The sequence below is a fragment of the Gopherus flavomarginatus genome, chromosome 7, assembly GCF_025201925.1.
Source record: "Gopherus flavomarginatus isolate rGopFla2 chromosome 7, rGopFla2.mat.asm, whole genome shotgun sequence".
NCBI lineage: Eukaryota > Metazoa > Chordata > Testudines > Testudinidae > Gopherus > Gopherus flavomarginatus.
In genome coordinates this window covers 86,138,031-86,152,955 of record NC_066623.1, presented here as the reverse complement: position 1 = coordinate 86,152,955, position 14,925 = coordinate 86,138,031, and the positions used below count along the sequence as shown (strand labels likewise).

At 40.2% G+C, this 14,925-nt stretch overlaps 1 protein-coding gene across 1 annotated transcript in view; it reads left to right on the top strand.

The window, feature by feature from the left end:
* The window catches only part of HS2ST1 (heparan sulfate 2-O-sulfotransferase 1), a 150,019-nt gene that overhangs the window by 119,937 nt on the left and 15,157 nt on the right, over positions 1 to 14,925 (top strand). Inside the window, exons 3-4 of the mRNA XM_050962214.1 lie at positions 2,472 to 2,557; positions 5,876 to 6,014. Of these exons, the coding sequence (XP_050818171.1) occupies positions 2,472 to 2,557; positions 5,876 to 6,014 (225 nt within the window). The remainder of the gene's footprint in view (positions 1 to 2,471; positions 2,558 to 5,875; positions 6,015 to 14,925) is intronic.

Genomic DNA, 14,925 nt, shown 5'->3' with positions numbered 1-14,925 from the left:
CAGTAGCTACAAAGCCCTTTAAAATAAAACAAACAAGCAAACAAAAGCCGACCCACATTCAACAGGAGAGAGGCACAGAGAATTGTAAGAACTAGTCATCAGTGACCCAATGAGAGTAAAAATCATTTACCTCCAGCATGGCTATGGGTTGTCATAAAACTTCAGAAGTTCTTTGTAGTACAGGTCCACATCTTAAGCCAAACGCAGTTGTGTCAATTGCTGTACAGCAGCTCACTTACCTTGTCTTGGCTTGTGCTGGACTGAGCACCGTCTGTTGAAAGATAAGCTAAGAAAAGTCCTGGCTAAATCATCTAAGCAGGCCTCTGATATACATGACGACTGTATGATATGATTGATATTACCTTCTTAGCCATGGGTTTTGCCTGGACCAGTATGAAACAAAGAGTAAGTTAACGCTGGTTCTTTGAGTGGTACCCCTATGGATGCTCCACTGTAAGTGTGTCTGCATCCCTGTGCCGCTGATCAGAGAACTTTGGTAGTAGTATCCACTGGGCCTGCACATGCACTGTGTTTCCTCGTGCTGTTGCATGAGGCTAAGCAGTGCATGTGGGTTAGCCATCCTCAGTTCCTTCTCACACGCCCGTGGTTAGAGACGGAGCCTTTTCTTTAGCTTTTAGAAATCCTTTAGCCTTCTTTTGACTTATATTTGGCCTTGACTTAAAAAAAAAAATAGAAAAAAGAATAGATTTTGTTCTTGTGTTGACCCCTTGTGGGTGGGAGGAGACCCCATGGAAAGGGTATTCCTGGCTCTCCAGGCTTGAAGAAATGTCGCACTTGCCGCAAGTCAATCCTGGTGCACTCCCAGTGCATTTGCTGCCTTGGCAAGGGCCACGTCCAAAAAAAGTGTTCCCTCTGCCAGCAGCTCCGACTGAGATTCCCGCAAAGTCAGAAAACTCCACCAGAAAATCATCTGCATGGAGGCAGCTCTCTGACCCTATTCCTCCAGCGGGTGTGAGTCTTCCCCTCAACCTTAAACTTTGAAGGATAGTGGGTCAAACGGTCTTGGGACTCCTCTCATAAGTCAAAAACTCAAGTCCCCTCAGTGAGCCTGAGGGATAGCCAAAAGTGATCACCATCTCTGTTTGTTGGTGTCCACTACTGTTGACAAGCCCACAGATCCTTTGGGCATGGGCATCGAATCTTCGGTAGAGAGAGACAAGGTCAAATACTCTAAGACATTCTCAGTATGCAAGTTGTCATTGGTACCACCAGTGGCAGTGGCCCATCTACCATTGGAAAGATTGGTATGGGTGAGGTCCTCATGTTGCCCGGCACCACTACTGACGCTGGGATGCTCAGTACTGGCAAAATTTCATCAGGCCAGCGACCTGGCTATGTCGGAAGCTCCTGACTCTCTGCCCCTGGCTATCGAGATCGCAGCGCTGAGCATGACCAACCAAAGGGATTTCCACACAATCATACCATGCCTCTCTGATGTCAAGTGAGGGATTGGACAGTGAGCCAGATGGGGTTTCTCTTTCTTCCTCCCAAACTTTATATAGGACCTGATATCAACAGGGTCTGTGACTACCACCGGATGGCACTGCCACCACCTTGGTATGGTCACCCGTGGGCACATCTGCCAAGCCATATGCCCCTGCAGGGGCCATACTAGGACACTTGGGTGGTGCACCACCAGCCCATCTCAAGGGCACCGAGCATTGCCCAACAGCTTCCCAGGCATGCCTCTTGGCTACATCATAGCATGCCTTGGAAGTGGAGGAGCAAGAGGTGGACACAGAGGAGGAGGTCTCACTCACGGCCATATCCTCTTCCTCACTGGATGAAGCAGTCATGCTGTTGCCACCGTCCATGGCGGATGACTTCCACATGTCTCGAGCTGGTGAAGAGAGTGGCGGACACCCTCCACATACCATTGGAGGAGGTTAAAGATACGCACCACTAGCTTATCGATATCTTCCATGCCTCATCTACCTCCAAAATCACCCTCCAAATTAACTAGGCCATCCTAGACCCAGCTAAGATATTGTGGCAAATCCCAGCTTCGGTGGCCCCGACATGCAAGTGGGCAGACAAAAAAAAAATTTATGTTTCTGCAAAGAAATCTGTTGGAATCTGAATACAGATTGATGGATTTGGTCCCTATTGCTCACTGCTGAGGGAGTGCCTTCAAACTATGTTTCAGGCTAACAAAACATACTAATTAAAATGTTGTTTGTATTGATCATATTTCTGACTTTGCTTTTTTTGCTTTCTGATTGCTGCTTTCTGCTGCTAATTTTTTTTAGCTTTAAAGTGTGGCTCTGTAAGATGAGTCAGTTGCCATGTGCTTCTAAATAAAGTATCTTTTTCAGTTAGTCATTTGTCTTTTGGTAATATTCATAGTGATAGATTTTTATCATAATGCATTGTTCGGTTTTACTTATTGTAGGCTAAGCATCAGCCATTCCAGATAGTATTGGAATATTGACTGTTTTCTATTTTTGTAGGTGCGATTTGTGAAGAATGTAACTTCCTGGAAGGAAATGAAACCAGGATTTTATCATGGACATATATCTTACTTGGATTTTGCAAAGTAAGTTACCCAATGATTTGTTTCATCTACAGTGGTTGATACTATTTATATTCTTAAAACTACACAGTAGATAAAATATTTCCTTCCGAAACGTGATAGTTTTACCAGCTTTCAGTTGTGGAGTCCAGTAGTTCAAGTAGATTATGTTGATCCATCTTAAATATTACTGCCCTCTAGTGATCAGAATCTGACAGCCGTTTTTAAAAAATTTCAAACATTGAGTGTCCTTCAAAATGGCAATATTCCCTTTAGATTTTTAATACAACTTTGACCTGTTTATTGCATGATAAAAAAAGAATTAACTCATTGTTTAGGACCTGAGTCCACAAGTTAGCAATATTATTCCTTGGTTGAGCAAGAGGAGTGCGTTTGCCTGAGAATTTCAGCTCGCTTTTCTGAATACTGAGTGTGTCATCCTAGTGATATGCTTCACAGGTTGAAAAGTTTAGACCCAGTCGGTTCCCAAACACACCACATCTAATAAGTAACACCACATAACTGGTATTCAGTTTGGTTGCTTTGAAGTTTGTGGTTCACCATACATTTTAAACTTTTTTAAATTTAGTTTTTAACATGCCACAGTTAATGACATACCAATACATTAAAGCAGTCACTTTTGTCCTATACTGTCTTGAAAAATATACATAGAAAATACACTGAATGATGTTCCCCTTTGTAGAGCTTAATCGTGCTCCCGCTGAAGTCAATAATAAAACTCTTATTGGCTTCAGTGGTGCAAGATCATGCCCATATTCCGCATCACTTGTGTTCCTCCTCCTTTCCACTCAGATGATTAACTAAGACCTCAGAGGGTAAAGATCTTTTGGTTTGTAGATTTTAAACCTCTCTCTCTAGAAGTAATTTTTAATTATAATTTTTAATTTAAAAAAAAGTAAGAGTAAAATGGGGGAGCAGGAGCATCATAAACTCCCAATTTAGCTTATCTCTAATAGAAAGTCCAAAAAGCCACTATATCAGCTGGAAATTACCAGTGGGCAGCAGCTGAAATTGCAAAATTGCTAAAAGAAACAGAGAAACCTTAATTAAAAAAAAAAAAAGAAAAGAAAAGAAATAAAATGAAGAAACCCTGTGCTTCACATTGCCTCAACCTCCTCTCCCACCCTTTTAAAAACATTAAAATACTATATTAATAGACTTTTTAAATTGAACCCTTAATGAAATAACAGCCTTGTGAACAGCTAGGTGAATATTATTCTTTACATTACTCAAGGCATAAAGCTGAAAATATCTTCTAGGTACTGGACCTTTCCAGATTAAAATAATTATTGTATCTGTAGAAAGGCATCTAAGCAATTTCACAAATTTTATTCATGTTCATATTTCCTTTCAGGACTGTATTATCCTTGTGTTTGCTGTTGTTGCCTTTTTACCTAAATGACTAATTTTTTCCCACAACAGCTTTCGTTCTTTTATTTGTGGTTTTCATTATTAAAATCATATATTGAGTGCTGTGGTTGCTCTTTGCTTTTGACCTATACTTTTAAAGAAACTGTGAGTATATTCTGTATTCTTGTAATTGTCAAGTGTACAAATATGTCATAACACAATCCAACTCCAAGGAACTTTTCATTAGTCAGTCAGAATGGTCATTATAAGACCAGGTTTTCAGGCCTCTGTCCAGGTCTGTGTCATTAGTCTGGCCCCAAAATAACATTCTTAAGGCCCCTGTGCTACCTAAAAAATCTTGAGAAGTCACTGACAAATCAATTACAGTCGGCTATTAATCAGCAGGAGGGGAAAAAAAACAAAAACACTAACCCAGGAACCTATCCTTGCAACCAACCCCATTGCCTACTCTGTCCACATATCTATTCAAGGGACACCGTCATAGGACTTAATCACATCAGCCACACCATCAGGGGCTCCTTCACCTACACATCTACCAATGTGATATATGCCATCATGTGCCAGCAGTGCACCTCTGCCATGTATATTGGCGAAACCAGACTCTCTCTACACAAAAGAATAAATGGACACTAATCAGACATCAAGAATTATAACATTCAAAAACAGTCAGAGAACACTTCAACCTCCCTGGATGCTCAATTGCAGACCAAAAAGTGGCAATTCTTCGACAAAAAAATTCAAAAATAGACTCCAACGAGAAACTGCAGAACTGGAATTAATTTGCAAATTGGACACCATCAAATTAGTCCTGAATGAAGACTGGGAGTGGATGGGTCATTACACAAAGTAAAAACTATTTCCCTGTGCTAATTTTTCCCCTACTGTTACTCGCACCTTCTTGTGAACTGTTTGAAATGGGCTATCTTGATTACCACTATAAAAGTGATTTTTCCTCCTGCTGATAATAGCCCACTGTAATTGATTTGTATAGTTAGAGTTGGTAAAGCAACCCCCATCTTTTCATGTTCTCTTTATATGTATATCTTCCTACTGTATTTTCCACTCCATACGTCTGATGAAGTGGGTTTTAGCCCACGAAAGCTTATGTCCAAATGAATTTGTTAGTCTCTAAGTTGTCACAAGTACTTCTTGTTCTTTTGCTGATATAGACTAACACAACTACCACTCTGAAACCTGTAATAGAAAATGAAGTGATGGTGTCTGCTAGTATCAAGGGTACCCACATTTTATAATCATAGCCAAATGACAGTCCCTGAGCACCTTCCTTTCCTTGTAGTTTCCATCTCTCTCTCCTTGGCATCATGCCAGGAATACCACTTATTTTACCAGTGCATAGCACAGTTAAAACGGCAACAACAGCAGGAAGCAGAAAAGGAAGACTGAACCTTCTGAGGGATTCTGTGGTGTGAATATTTGATTGCTAGACTGAGGGAAGGAATTTCTAAGTTCAGGTTACTTATATTAAAACTTTCTGCACCTGGTATGGAAGCAGGTAGGATGTAATTATTGACATTTAAATATTGTTTTAGCTGAAAGACTAGAGTTGGATTATATTAAAAACAAAAAATCATACAAACACATGCAGAATTGACTTACCTGATGTGTGGCTTGATTTTTTGTTTGTGTCTTGTTCCTATAAACAAGAATCTATTGTGTTAACATTTCTGGAACCCTCCATCACGCGGTAGAGAATATCTCTATTTTCAATACTTTTTTCATCTGTCCTTTTTCAGACAGCGTTCTTCTGTTCTTTCAAACAATAATATATAGCCCTATTGTGAAATACTGATTCCTGGCACTACAGATTAAAATTTCCTGTCTATAATATGTATACACTTTCACTTTTACCTAATGTCAGTAATGACGTTTTTGAGATGCTGCAGGAAAAACATTGGTTTGACATTTTTATTTATTTATTTTCTATTTCAGATTTGGTGTTAAAAAGAAACCAATTTACATTAATGTCATAAGAGATCCTATAGAACGACTAGTTTCTTATTATTACTTTTTGCGGTTTGGTGATGATTACAGACCAGGGCTACGAAGGCGAAAACAGGGGGATAAAAAGGTAACCGAAGCTTTAGATTCTGCTTTCATATTTTATTTGTACTAAAGTTGATCTGAAAACAGCTTTAATATATGGTTTGGCAAAAGTCATATTTCTTTTAAAAAAAAATTTTCCAAAATATTATTGTGTTTAAGGTTGAAATTACACCATTGAATTTGTGTGAAGTTTGAAAATCAGAGCTGTTCTTGGATCAACAGTGGTGATGCTGGTGATTTTGGTAGGTCGCATGCTCCACTTCGTGTTGGTTTTGAACCAAGGTGTACAATGTCATATGCTGTTAGACCTTTGAAGAAGTGTAAATCCAAGATTCTGACTTCTTGTCAACAACTGATTGTTTGAATTCTGAGGAAAAACTGAAAGAATTTTCTTGAAACTTGGCAAACAAATTAATTTAGGGCTAAAAAGTCTGAAAAAGCTCAGCCTAAATGTCATTGTTGTAAATATTCAAGGCTGTAAGCATCAAATGAAAAGACTATTCTATCAGAGGCATCCAGAAATCCATTCCTGTAAGAAGCTGAACTGAACCTGCACTCAAAAGCTATCATGCTAAAATAACTTTCTGTCATGCTGTTGATTTTGAATGCTTAATATTGTGATAGGGCTAACATATGCAAAGTGCACTATTTGAAAAGTGTGGTGTTCAAGAGATACATTGTTCTGTGCTTTCGTACCCTTCTTTAGAGCTGACCGGGATGGAACTAACTTACATATTCAAACAGCAAAATCTCACTTACTCAAGCATTGTTACAGCTTCCTGTTAATTCCATAATTTATTTATCCCAGGATGCATTTATATATCTACTGTAATATATATACTGTTGGAATGCCTCACTTTGGATAGTACTAAGTAAACAAAGTAATGCAATATATTTGCTGAATGCACAGTTTTTAAAGAGGTTGATTTTGACCCAAAATGTAAGTTTTGTAAAAAGTAAGCTTTTTACAAAACTTAAGAACTGAAATTTTTCCATTTTTTTTTCAATTTCAGTGGAAACACAGGATTTTTAAACAAAAAACTTTTTCTGCAATGTTTGCAATCTAAATATTGCACCGTTATGCTAATACCTTGGAAAATGAAAGTGAAACTGACTAAAAAAAAGTCAAACTAAATAGATTATTTTCATTATGCAAGCTGAGCCAAATGCAAAGAAACAATGACATAGTAAGTAAGTTTTTACTTTTTAAAATTAGCTTTTTTTTTTTTTTTTCTTCTTTTTGTTCAAGACCACTAATCTGGAAGCTGCTGCTCCTCCTTGCTTCCTTAGTTAGAAGTAGCTCTGCCTCTGTTACTAAGGCTTTGGCTCCATCTGCTGCCCCTGCATCCCACCTCCACTCACCAGACTCTACCATGTGAGTAGAGAGAGGGTTCTGCAAATAAAGACATTTGTGTTTTTAAGTGTAAGCTTTCGAACATTCTGAACTTTATTTCAAGTTTGTTACCTACAAATGTTGCAAAGCCTTGATTGTAACAACATATGTGCTAAGTCTGAAGATAACTTGAAGATTGCTTGTGTTTCTGAGTACAACAAACTGTTCTGGTGCTTTTACTGTTGAAAAGCATTTTTAACATTTAACCAACTCAAAATATGCCTAATGAATTTCCTGTAAGCTTTCCTTAGGGAAAATCTTTTCTAGGTTAAAGAATAAGCATGAAAACTTCAAGCAGAACAGTAACTGAAAATAAAGATTTAAAGTGTGTCCTTTGTAGATTCGCTATTGTGATGGTATGATACATATCAGGTTTTTAAAAAAAATAAAGGAGGAGGAGTATAGGTCTTGACTTTCTAACCTACTATGTTCCTTTGTGTATAGCCGCTTTTACTCCACTGATGGTTAAAAAGTTCTAACTCATCACCTTATACACATTGTGGGCTCTAAGTCCACCTCTGTGCATTCTCTGCTATGATCTGTCCTGAAGTGATATAGGAAGACATTAGATCCAGGGTTTTCTTTATTTTCAATCCCAAACAATGATTGGAAATGGTTTGAAAAAAAGTCATTTGGCAAATTAAATATTGAACTATTGTTATTTCACTGGACAGGTATCTGACAGAATTAAAACTAGTATTGTATAATAAAACTGTTCCACTTACAGTATACCGTTTTGTCTTCTATCAGACCCTGGGTATGAAAGGAATACTTTGATATCTTAAGGTTGCTTTAAAAAAAATCATATCAGTTAAGGCATTAAATTGGCTGGTTTTTTTTATTTTTCTTGCGTTTGCAGTAAAAAAAAAAATTAATATTGACTGGATAGATTTGTCTGCCAAAAGCTGAGAGTGGACGGCAGGATGAATCAGTTGATGATTGCCTGTTCTGTTCATTCCCTCTGAAGCACCTAACATTGGCCGCTGTTAGAAGACAGGGTACTAAGCTAGATGGACCTTTTGGTCTGACCTTCTGTGGCCAGTCTTATAGTCTTACATAACATCATGAAGACTTTCACTTTTAAAACATTATTCAAGATCACTAGAAAAATGTTCACTTTATAAAACTTCTCATACATGGATGTTTGGCTTTTCTTTTGGATGACTGATTCAATTGAACTCAGATAAGCAAAGAGTATGCATATATTAGTTGGAGGGGGAGAGTCCTCCCCCTCCCCCCGTGTTCTTACACGTCTGGATGAGGAGACTATGGAACTTGGGGAGGTGAGAAGGCGTTTATACAGAGGCTGCAGCGGCACTCTGTGATCCTGCTGCCATTTCTGAAGCTCCACCAGACGCCGGAGCATGTCAGTTTGATCACGCAGCAGCCCCAGCGTTGCATCATGCCTCTTCTGATCTTCCTGCCACCACTTCTCATCTCAGGCATCTCTCCTCTCCTCACATTGGTCCCTCCTGTCCTCACATTCACTGGCATTTTTCCTGTACTTTGATACCGCGTCCTTCTACTCATTCAGATGAGCTCTTTCATTGCAGGTCGATTCCGTAATTTCAGAGAACATTTCATCTCGCGGCCTTTTTTTCCGCTGCCTTATCTGAGATAGCCTTCGGGACGGAAGAGGGAGGCTTGAAAAATTTGCAGCTGTGGGAGGGAGGGAAAAAAGGGGAGAGAAGTATTTAAAAAGATATGTTTTACAGGACAATGCTTATACTCTTTCACGGCGAGCAACATTATTCACATTACATAGCACATGTGATTTCAGTACAAGGTTGCATTTTGCATCTTAATATTGAGTGCCTGCTGCCTTGGTGTTAGAGATCACAGACGCAGGTCCAGGCAACAGAATTCAGCTTGCATGCGGCCATGGTAAGCCATTGTCTTTCAGCTTCTACAGCCTTCATAAAAGCAGCACCCTCCTTTCTCACATACCAAGCAAAGCCCGTTGAGTGCCGTGGTTTTCCTGTTAACGTGCAGCAGCAGAAACCAAACTAACACCCCCACCCCCGGCAATCCAATTCTCTGGGATGATCGCTTTATCCCTCCCCCCACTGTGTAGCTGGGATCAGGGAAGATCCCTGCAGGAACGAAGCTAACCCCCCCTGCATCCAATTCTCTGGAATGATCATCTTACCCCTTCCCCCACCACGTGGCTGGTATCAGGGAAGATCCCTGCTAGCCAAAGGTGAAAAGCTCAGTGCCAACACAACCCCCCGCCCCAAGCTTGGCTAACTGCCCAGAAGGATTTCTTTTCAGCCACGGGCAAACAGCCCAGTAGGAACGGCCACCTCTGTCCCTTTAATTGAATTCCTGTATTTCAACCAGGTTACCATGAACGATATCACTCTCCTGAGGATAACACAGCGAGATAAAGAACAGATGTTCCTTGAATGCCAGCAAACACAGGGACCAGATTACTTGCTACTAGCATGGCATGGTCAAGTGTCCTACCATGGAGGACGGAATAAGGCTGCACTGCCCAGAAACCTTCTGGAAAGGTTTTTGGAGTACCTCCAGGAGAGCTTCATGTAGATGTCCCTGGAGGATTTCCGCTCCATCCCCAGACACGTTAACAGACTTTCCAGTAGCTGTACTGGCCGTGAATGCATCCCAAGTCCTCACGGCAAATTAATCATTAAAAAAGCTTGCTTTTAAACCATGTTTTATATTTTACAAAGGTACACTCACCAGAGGTCCCTTCCATGCCTTAGGAGGGTTGGGACGGTACTTCAGTCAGGCTGAGAAAAAGCTCCTGGCTGTTGGAGAGAATGGAGTGCTGTGTGCTCTCCACAAGCTCGTCATCCCCCTCCTCCTCCTCCTCCTCCTCTTCCCCATCCGCAGAATCCTCAGCTATGGCTGAAATGACCCCCTTCTTGGAATCCACAGTCAGGGGTGGGGTAGTGGTGGCAGACCCTCCTAGAATTGCATGCAGCTCTGCGGCTCTGCTCCGGACCTTCCGTTTACTGCTTTGGCTTTCTGGTAGGCTTGTCTGAGCTCCTTAACTTTCACGTGGCACTGCAGTGAGTCCCTTATGTGGGCTCTCTCCATCATGCCCTTGGAGATTTTTTTCAAATGTTTTGGCATTTCGTCTTTTGAAATGTAGGTCTGCTAGCACGGAATCCTCTCCCTTATATAGCAATCAGATCCAGTACCTCCTGTACAGTCCATGCTGGTGCTCTTTTTTGATTCTCGGACTGCATGGTTACCTGTGCTGATGAGCTCTGCGTGGTCACCTGTGCTCTCCCACACTGGACAAACAGGAAATGAAATTCAGAAGTTCGCAGGGCTTTTCCTGTCTACCTGGCCAGTGCATCCGAGTTCAGATTGCTGTCCAGAGCGGTCACAATGGTGCACTGTGGGATAGCTCCTGGAGGCCAATACCGTGGAATTGCGGCCACACTAACCCTAATTCGAAATGGCACTGTTGATTTTGGCACTACTCCCCTCATCGAGGAGGAGTACAGAAATCGATTTTAAGAGCCCTGTGTGTCAAGTAAAGGGCTTCATTGTGTGACGGGTGCAGGGTTAATTCGATTTAATGCTGCTAAATTTGAACTAAACTCATAATATAGACCAGGCCTAACTGTGATTCCAAGTCCAGGATAAGTTTACTGGACTGGAAGTTAATTAAAGAACAAAAAATAAAAACATCATTTTAGGTGTAATTTATTAAGAACCAATGAGCCAAAAACCCACAATGGCACTTCTGTGGAATATCTTTTCAGAATAGAATGCACTTTAAGTAACTTCTTTCAGAGATTAGAGCTATTATCATTAGTTTAAATTTAAACCTTTCTAATGTGTTACTTAATAATTCTCTGTTCTTGTACTTAAGGCTCTTGTTTTCAATCTTTATCATGTCACTTTAGCTAACATAAATGTATTTTGATTTTAGATGTTACTGGTTTTGCCATACGCATTTGAGTTGTCCCACAAGCACCCTATTCTACCCAGATAAAATTTTGTCACCAAGCTTTAATTTTTTTCACTCTTTGTAATAATTCAGATTGTAATGCTGCCCATGCAACCTTTTCAAAGCGTTTTGAGGAAGCTTTGCTTAACAAGAGGATGACAATTTTACTTGCATCAGATATAAAATTCAGAAAGATCAACAACTGACTAACGCAACCGGAGTATTCGTCACCATAATCATTTACAATATATCTCTGAATCCCATCTGAATTGTGTCGTTGTACATATGACTTTAGATAACTTCCAGAGAGCCACTAATTTAAGTATTAACAGTACTATAGCATCTTCTGCATGTTTCTTTCAGCAAGACAGTTTAGCTGCTTATTTGATATGATTTTTCTTGATACAATCCAAAACCAAAAACTTACGTTTAGAAAACCAGTTAAGATTGCTAAAGGTTAAGTTTTTCTCTTATCAATCACGTTACTTAAGAATTTTTAAGTAAATAAGCAACTAGTTAAGAATGATATAACTTTACCCAGCCTGCATCTGTGTAATAAGCTTCTAAGCTTGTCACTCTGAAGCCTAGAATATCTGAGTCAAAAACAATAGAAATATCTACAAGCAAGTTCAGAGTATCACCAGGTTTAGTTATCACTGGATTTCGCAGTCTGTTACCACCTAACTTAAGTTGTCAGCCATATTTGGCTTTCCTTACATACATGACCTTACAAATTACCCCCATGTGACAGCACAGGCTTTTTAGTAATAATAATTCTTACCAAGTTCCAAATGCATATTCATTACAGTACAGCCTTAACTCTGACCCAAAATAAATACTGCTCTTTTATCAGTAAACTCACAGAAAGCACAAACCCTTCTAAAAGACACCTATAATTACATACATATTGACCAGCCTCAAATATAGGTCCACATGTATGTCTAATGTAATTATAAACTGACTATGTTGTATGCTTTTCTTATTAAACAACTTACAAAACATTATTATCAAGGAACAACAATATGAAGTATTTGATAAAATAGTGCAATTGTTTTGGTAAACAAATGTAATCTAATTCCAAACTAAACTTATTGGGGAACAAAAATAGCCATTATAATGGAAGCTGATTATATCCTTAATTAGTCTCTATGTACCTTACAACCATCACCACCGCCATTATGCGTATGCAGATGGAGTTCATCATTTTCCATTTTCCAAAATAAAAAAGTGTTTTGCATGGCAGTTCCTCTTACTGATATCCCATCATGGTTTAAGGGAATTATAATAGAGATTCAGCTAGTATAGAGGACTTAGTGTGTACAGTAATTTGAGTGGCATTCTTATTTTGCTGCGTGAACAGGGAAGAACTATTATCTTTCTGTTGAACATCCCAGAGTAAAATGAATACCTTGGCTATGAGAACACAGTCTCTTACGTACAAAAGTTTCTATGTTAGAACTTCTGTTGCTATAGCTGTCAAGATGTAGGTGGAGGAGAGAATGGGAGGTGGATGTCTTCATTTTGTTTTATTTAGGAAATTATTTAGCTGTGTTTAGCTGTAACTAAAAAGTGATCTGTGGTGCAGGAGAAATCTTATCTGCTGATAAATTCCAACTCGTATTTGGCAGATGTCTGCACAGGTTGAGAAATGTGCCCAGGACAGATCAATGCTTAGATATGTTGATAGATGCTGTAAAAATATGTAGAGTGTATAAATAGCACTCATGAAAGAGGAAAAAAGAAAATCATCTTTTTCCGCTGTCATTTCAAGCATAAATCTTGCTCTCTGGCAACTTTTAAGATATTAACCTCCTCATTCTGAGCTGGGCAGATTCTTAAGTTGTTTGGTGACTCAGGTTTAAAACATTTATCTTTCAGAAAAGCATCATTTCAGTGAGGTGCCACATTATTATCAGTGCTGAATTCTGAACACTGTAAAATTCTACACTAGTGAAAATGCACAAATATATTTTACTGAAGTATGGGCAGAGCTTTATTTTTAAATGGATGATTTTACCAAACTGCTGCAATTTCAAGCAATCTGCTTGTAAGTGTCTGCATCTTGGGTTGGATTCCTAACAACAGTTACAAGAGTGGTAGAGTCCTAAATCTTACTTGGTCTATGGTCAGTTAAAATTAAACAAATACAAGTCTTCTTTTTTTTTAAAATCTTTTCCCCAATTTATTTTCATTTTATAGGTTTGATGAACTTATCAAAACAGTAATGTTTTTAATTGCACAGAACACAAGAAATATTGTAAAAAGTGGTCTTCAAAGTATAATATTATACTTCCACAGAATAAAAACAGTACTGTACTCTAAATATGTATCCTATCCCTGGCTTGGAGAAATCATAAATACTTGCATTTCTGACTACTGTATGGATAGAATGTTTTTGATACTAATGTTTTAATACTAAACACTATGCTTCACTGCAGGTATCCATGTGTGTAGAATGATGTCATGTATCTAGTTTTTTTCCTTCAAAGTGAAGTTGGACGTAGTAACTTACTTTTGTGTGTACTCTGATGTGGAGCCATAGTATTTTACGTTCTTCGAGTGCTTGTTCATGTCAGTTCCAATCAGGTGTGCATGCACTACATGCACGGTCATCAGAAACTTTTTCCCTTAGCGGTTCCCATCGGGTCAGCTAGGGAGCCCCCTGGAGTGGTGCCTTCCTGGCGCTCAGTATATGGCCCACCCGACCCCCCCCTTCATTTCCATGTTACCATCCATGGTGACATTGGAACTGCATTTCGCTTGCTTGCAAGTGTTCCCTTAGTCTAGTACCTAGTTCTGCCCAGTTTCTTGTTTTAGTAGTTAGTGTACTGTTGTTTGTAGTTAGCATAGAAATTGGTGCGTGGGATCGTTCCTCTCCCCTCCCCCTGCCTTGGGCTTCGGGGCATGCCTCAAGTCCAAGGGTTTGTCTTGCAGCATATGCCAAAAGCCTATGCCTAATAGTGATCCCCACAACTTGTGCCTGAGGTGTCTAGGAGGGGCGCATCAGTCTGAGTGCTGCAAGATTTGTAAGGCTTTCAAGCCTACAACTAGAAAGGAGTGTGACTTCCATTTAAAACAGTTACTGATGGAAGCTGCACTCCATCAATGCATGAATCGGTGCCAAGGAAGGACTCTGACACAGGAGACCCACGGCACCGAAGATCCCCGGCACTACAGCAAGGAGCAGTGCCCTGGCACTGTTCCCCATCTCCGGTGCCCTACAAGCACTATAAGGAGGAGGACAGAGGGCGCTCTCCTCAGAGAACTGCAACACCATTAGGGGAGGCTTTGCTGCTCCAGAGGATTGTGCCATCGACTCCAGTGCCCCAGACTGCACCATTAAGCCCGGCACTTAGTAACTATCCGGTGAGGAGTGCCTGGCAGAGGTGTTAGAGCCCCCCTCCACTCTGGTAAGGAGCTCGTTGAAATAACTGCGCCTCAGCCACTGGCTGTTAGAGAGAAGCCTCCAGCTCCTCCTAGATGGGTACCATCTAGAGGCAAGCCCACAATGATGAGGCTCTCCTCCTCATCACTGGCCTGGCACCGTTCCCAACACCATTCCAGGTCCCCATCGCCACAACACTCCCCGGCATCGTCCTCGGTACAAGATCGCAT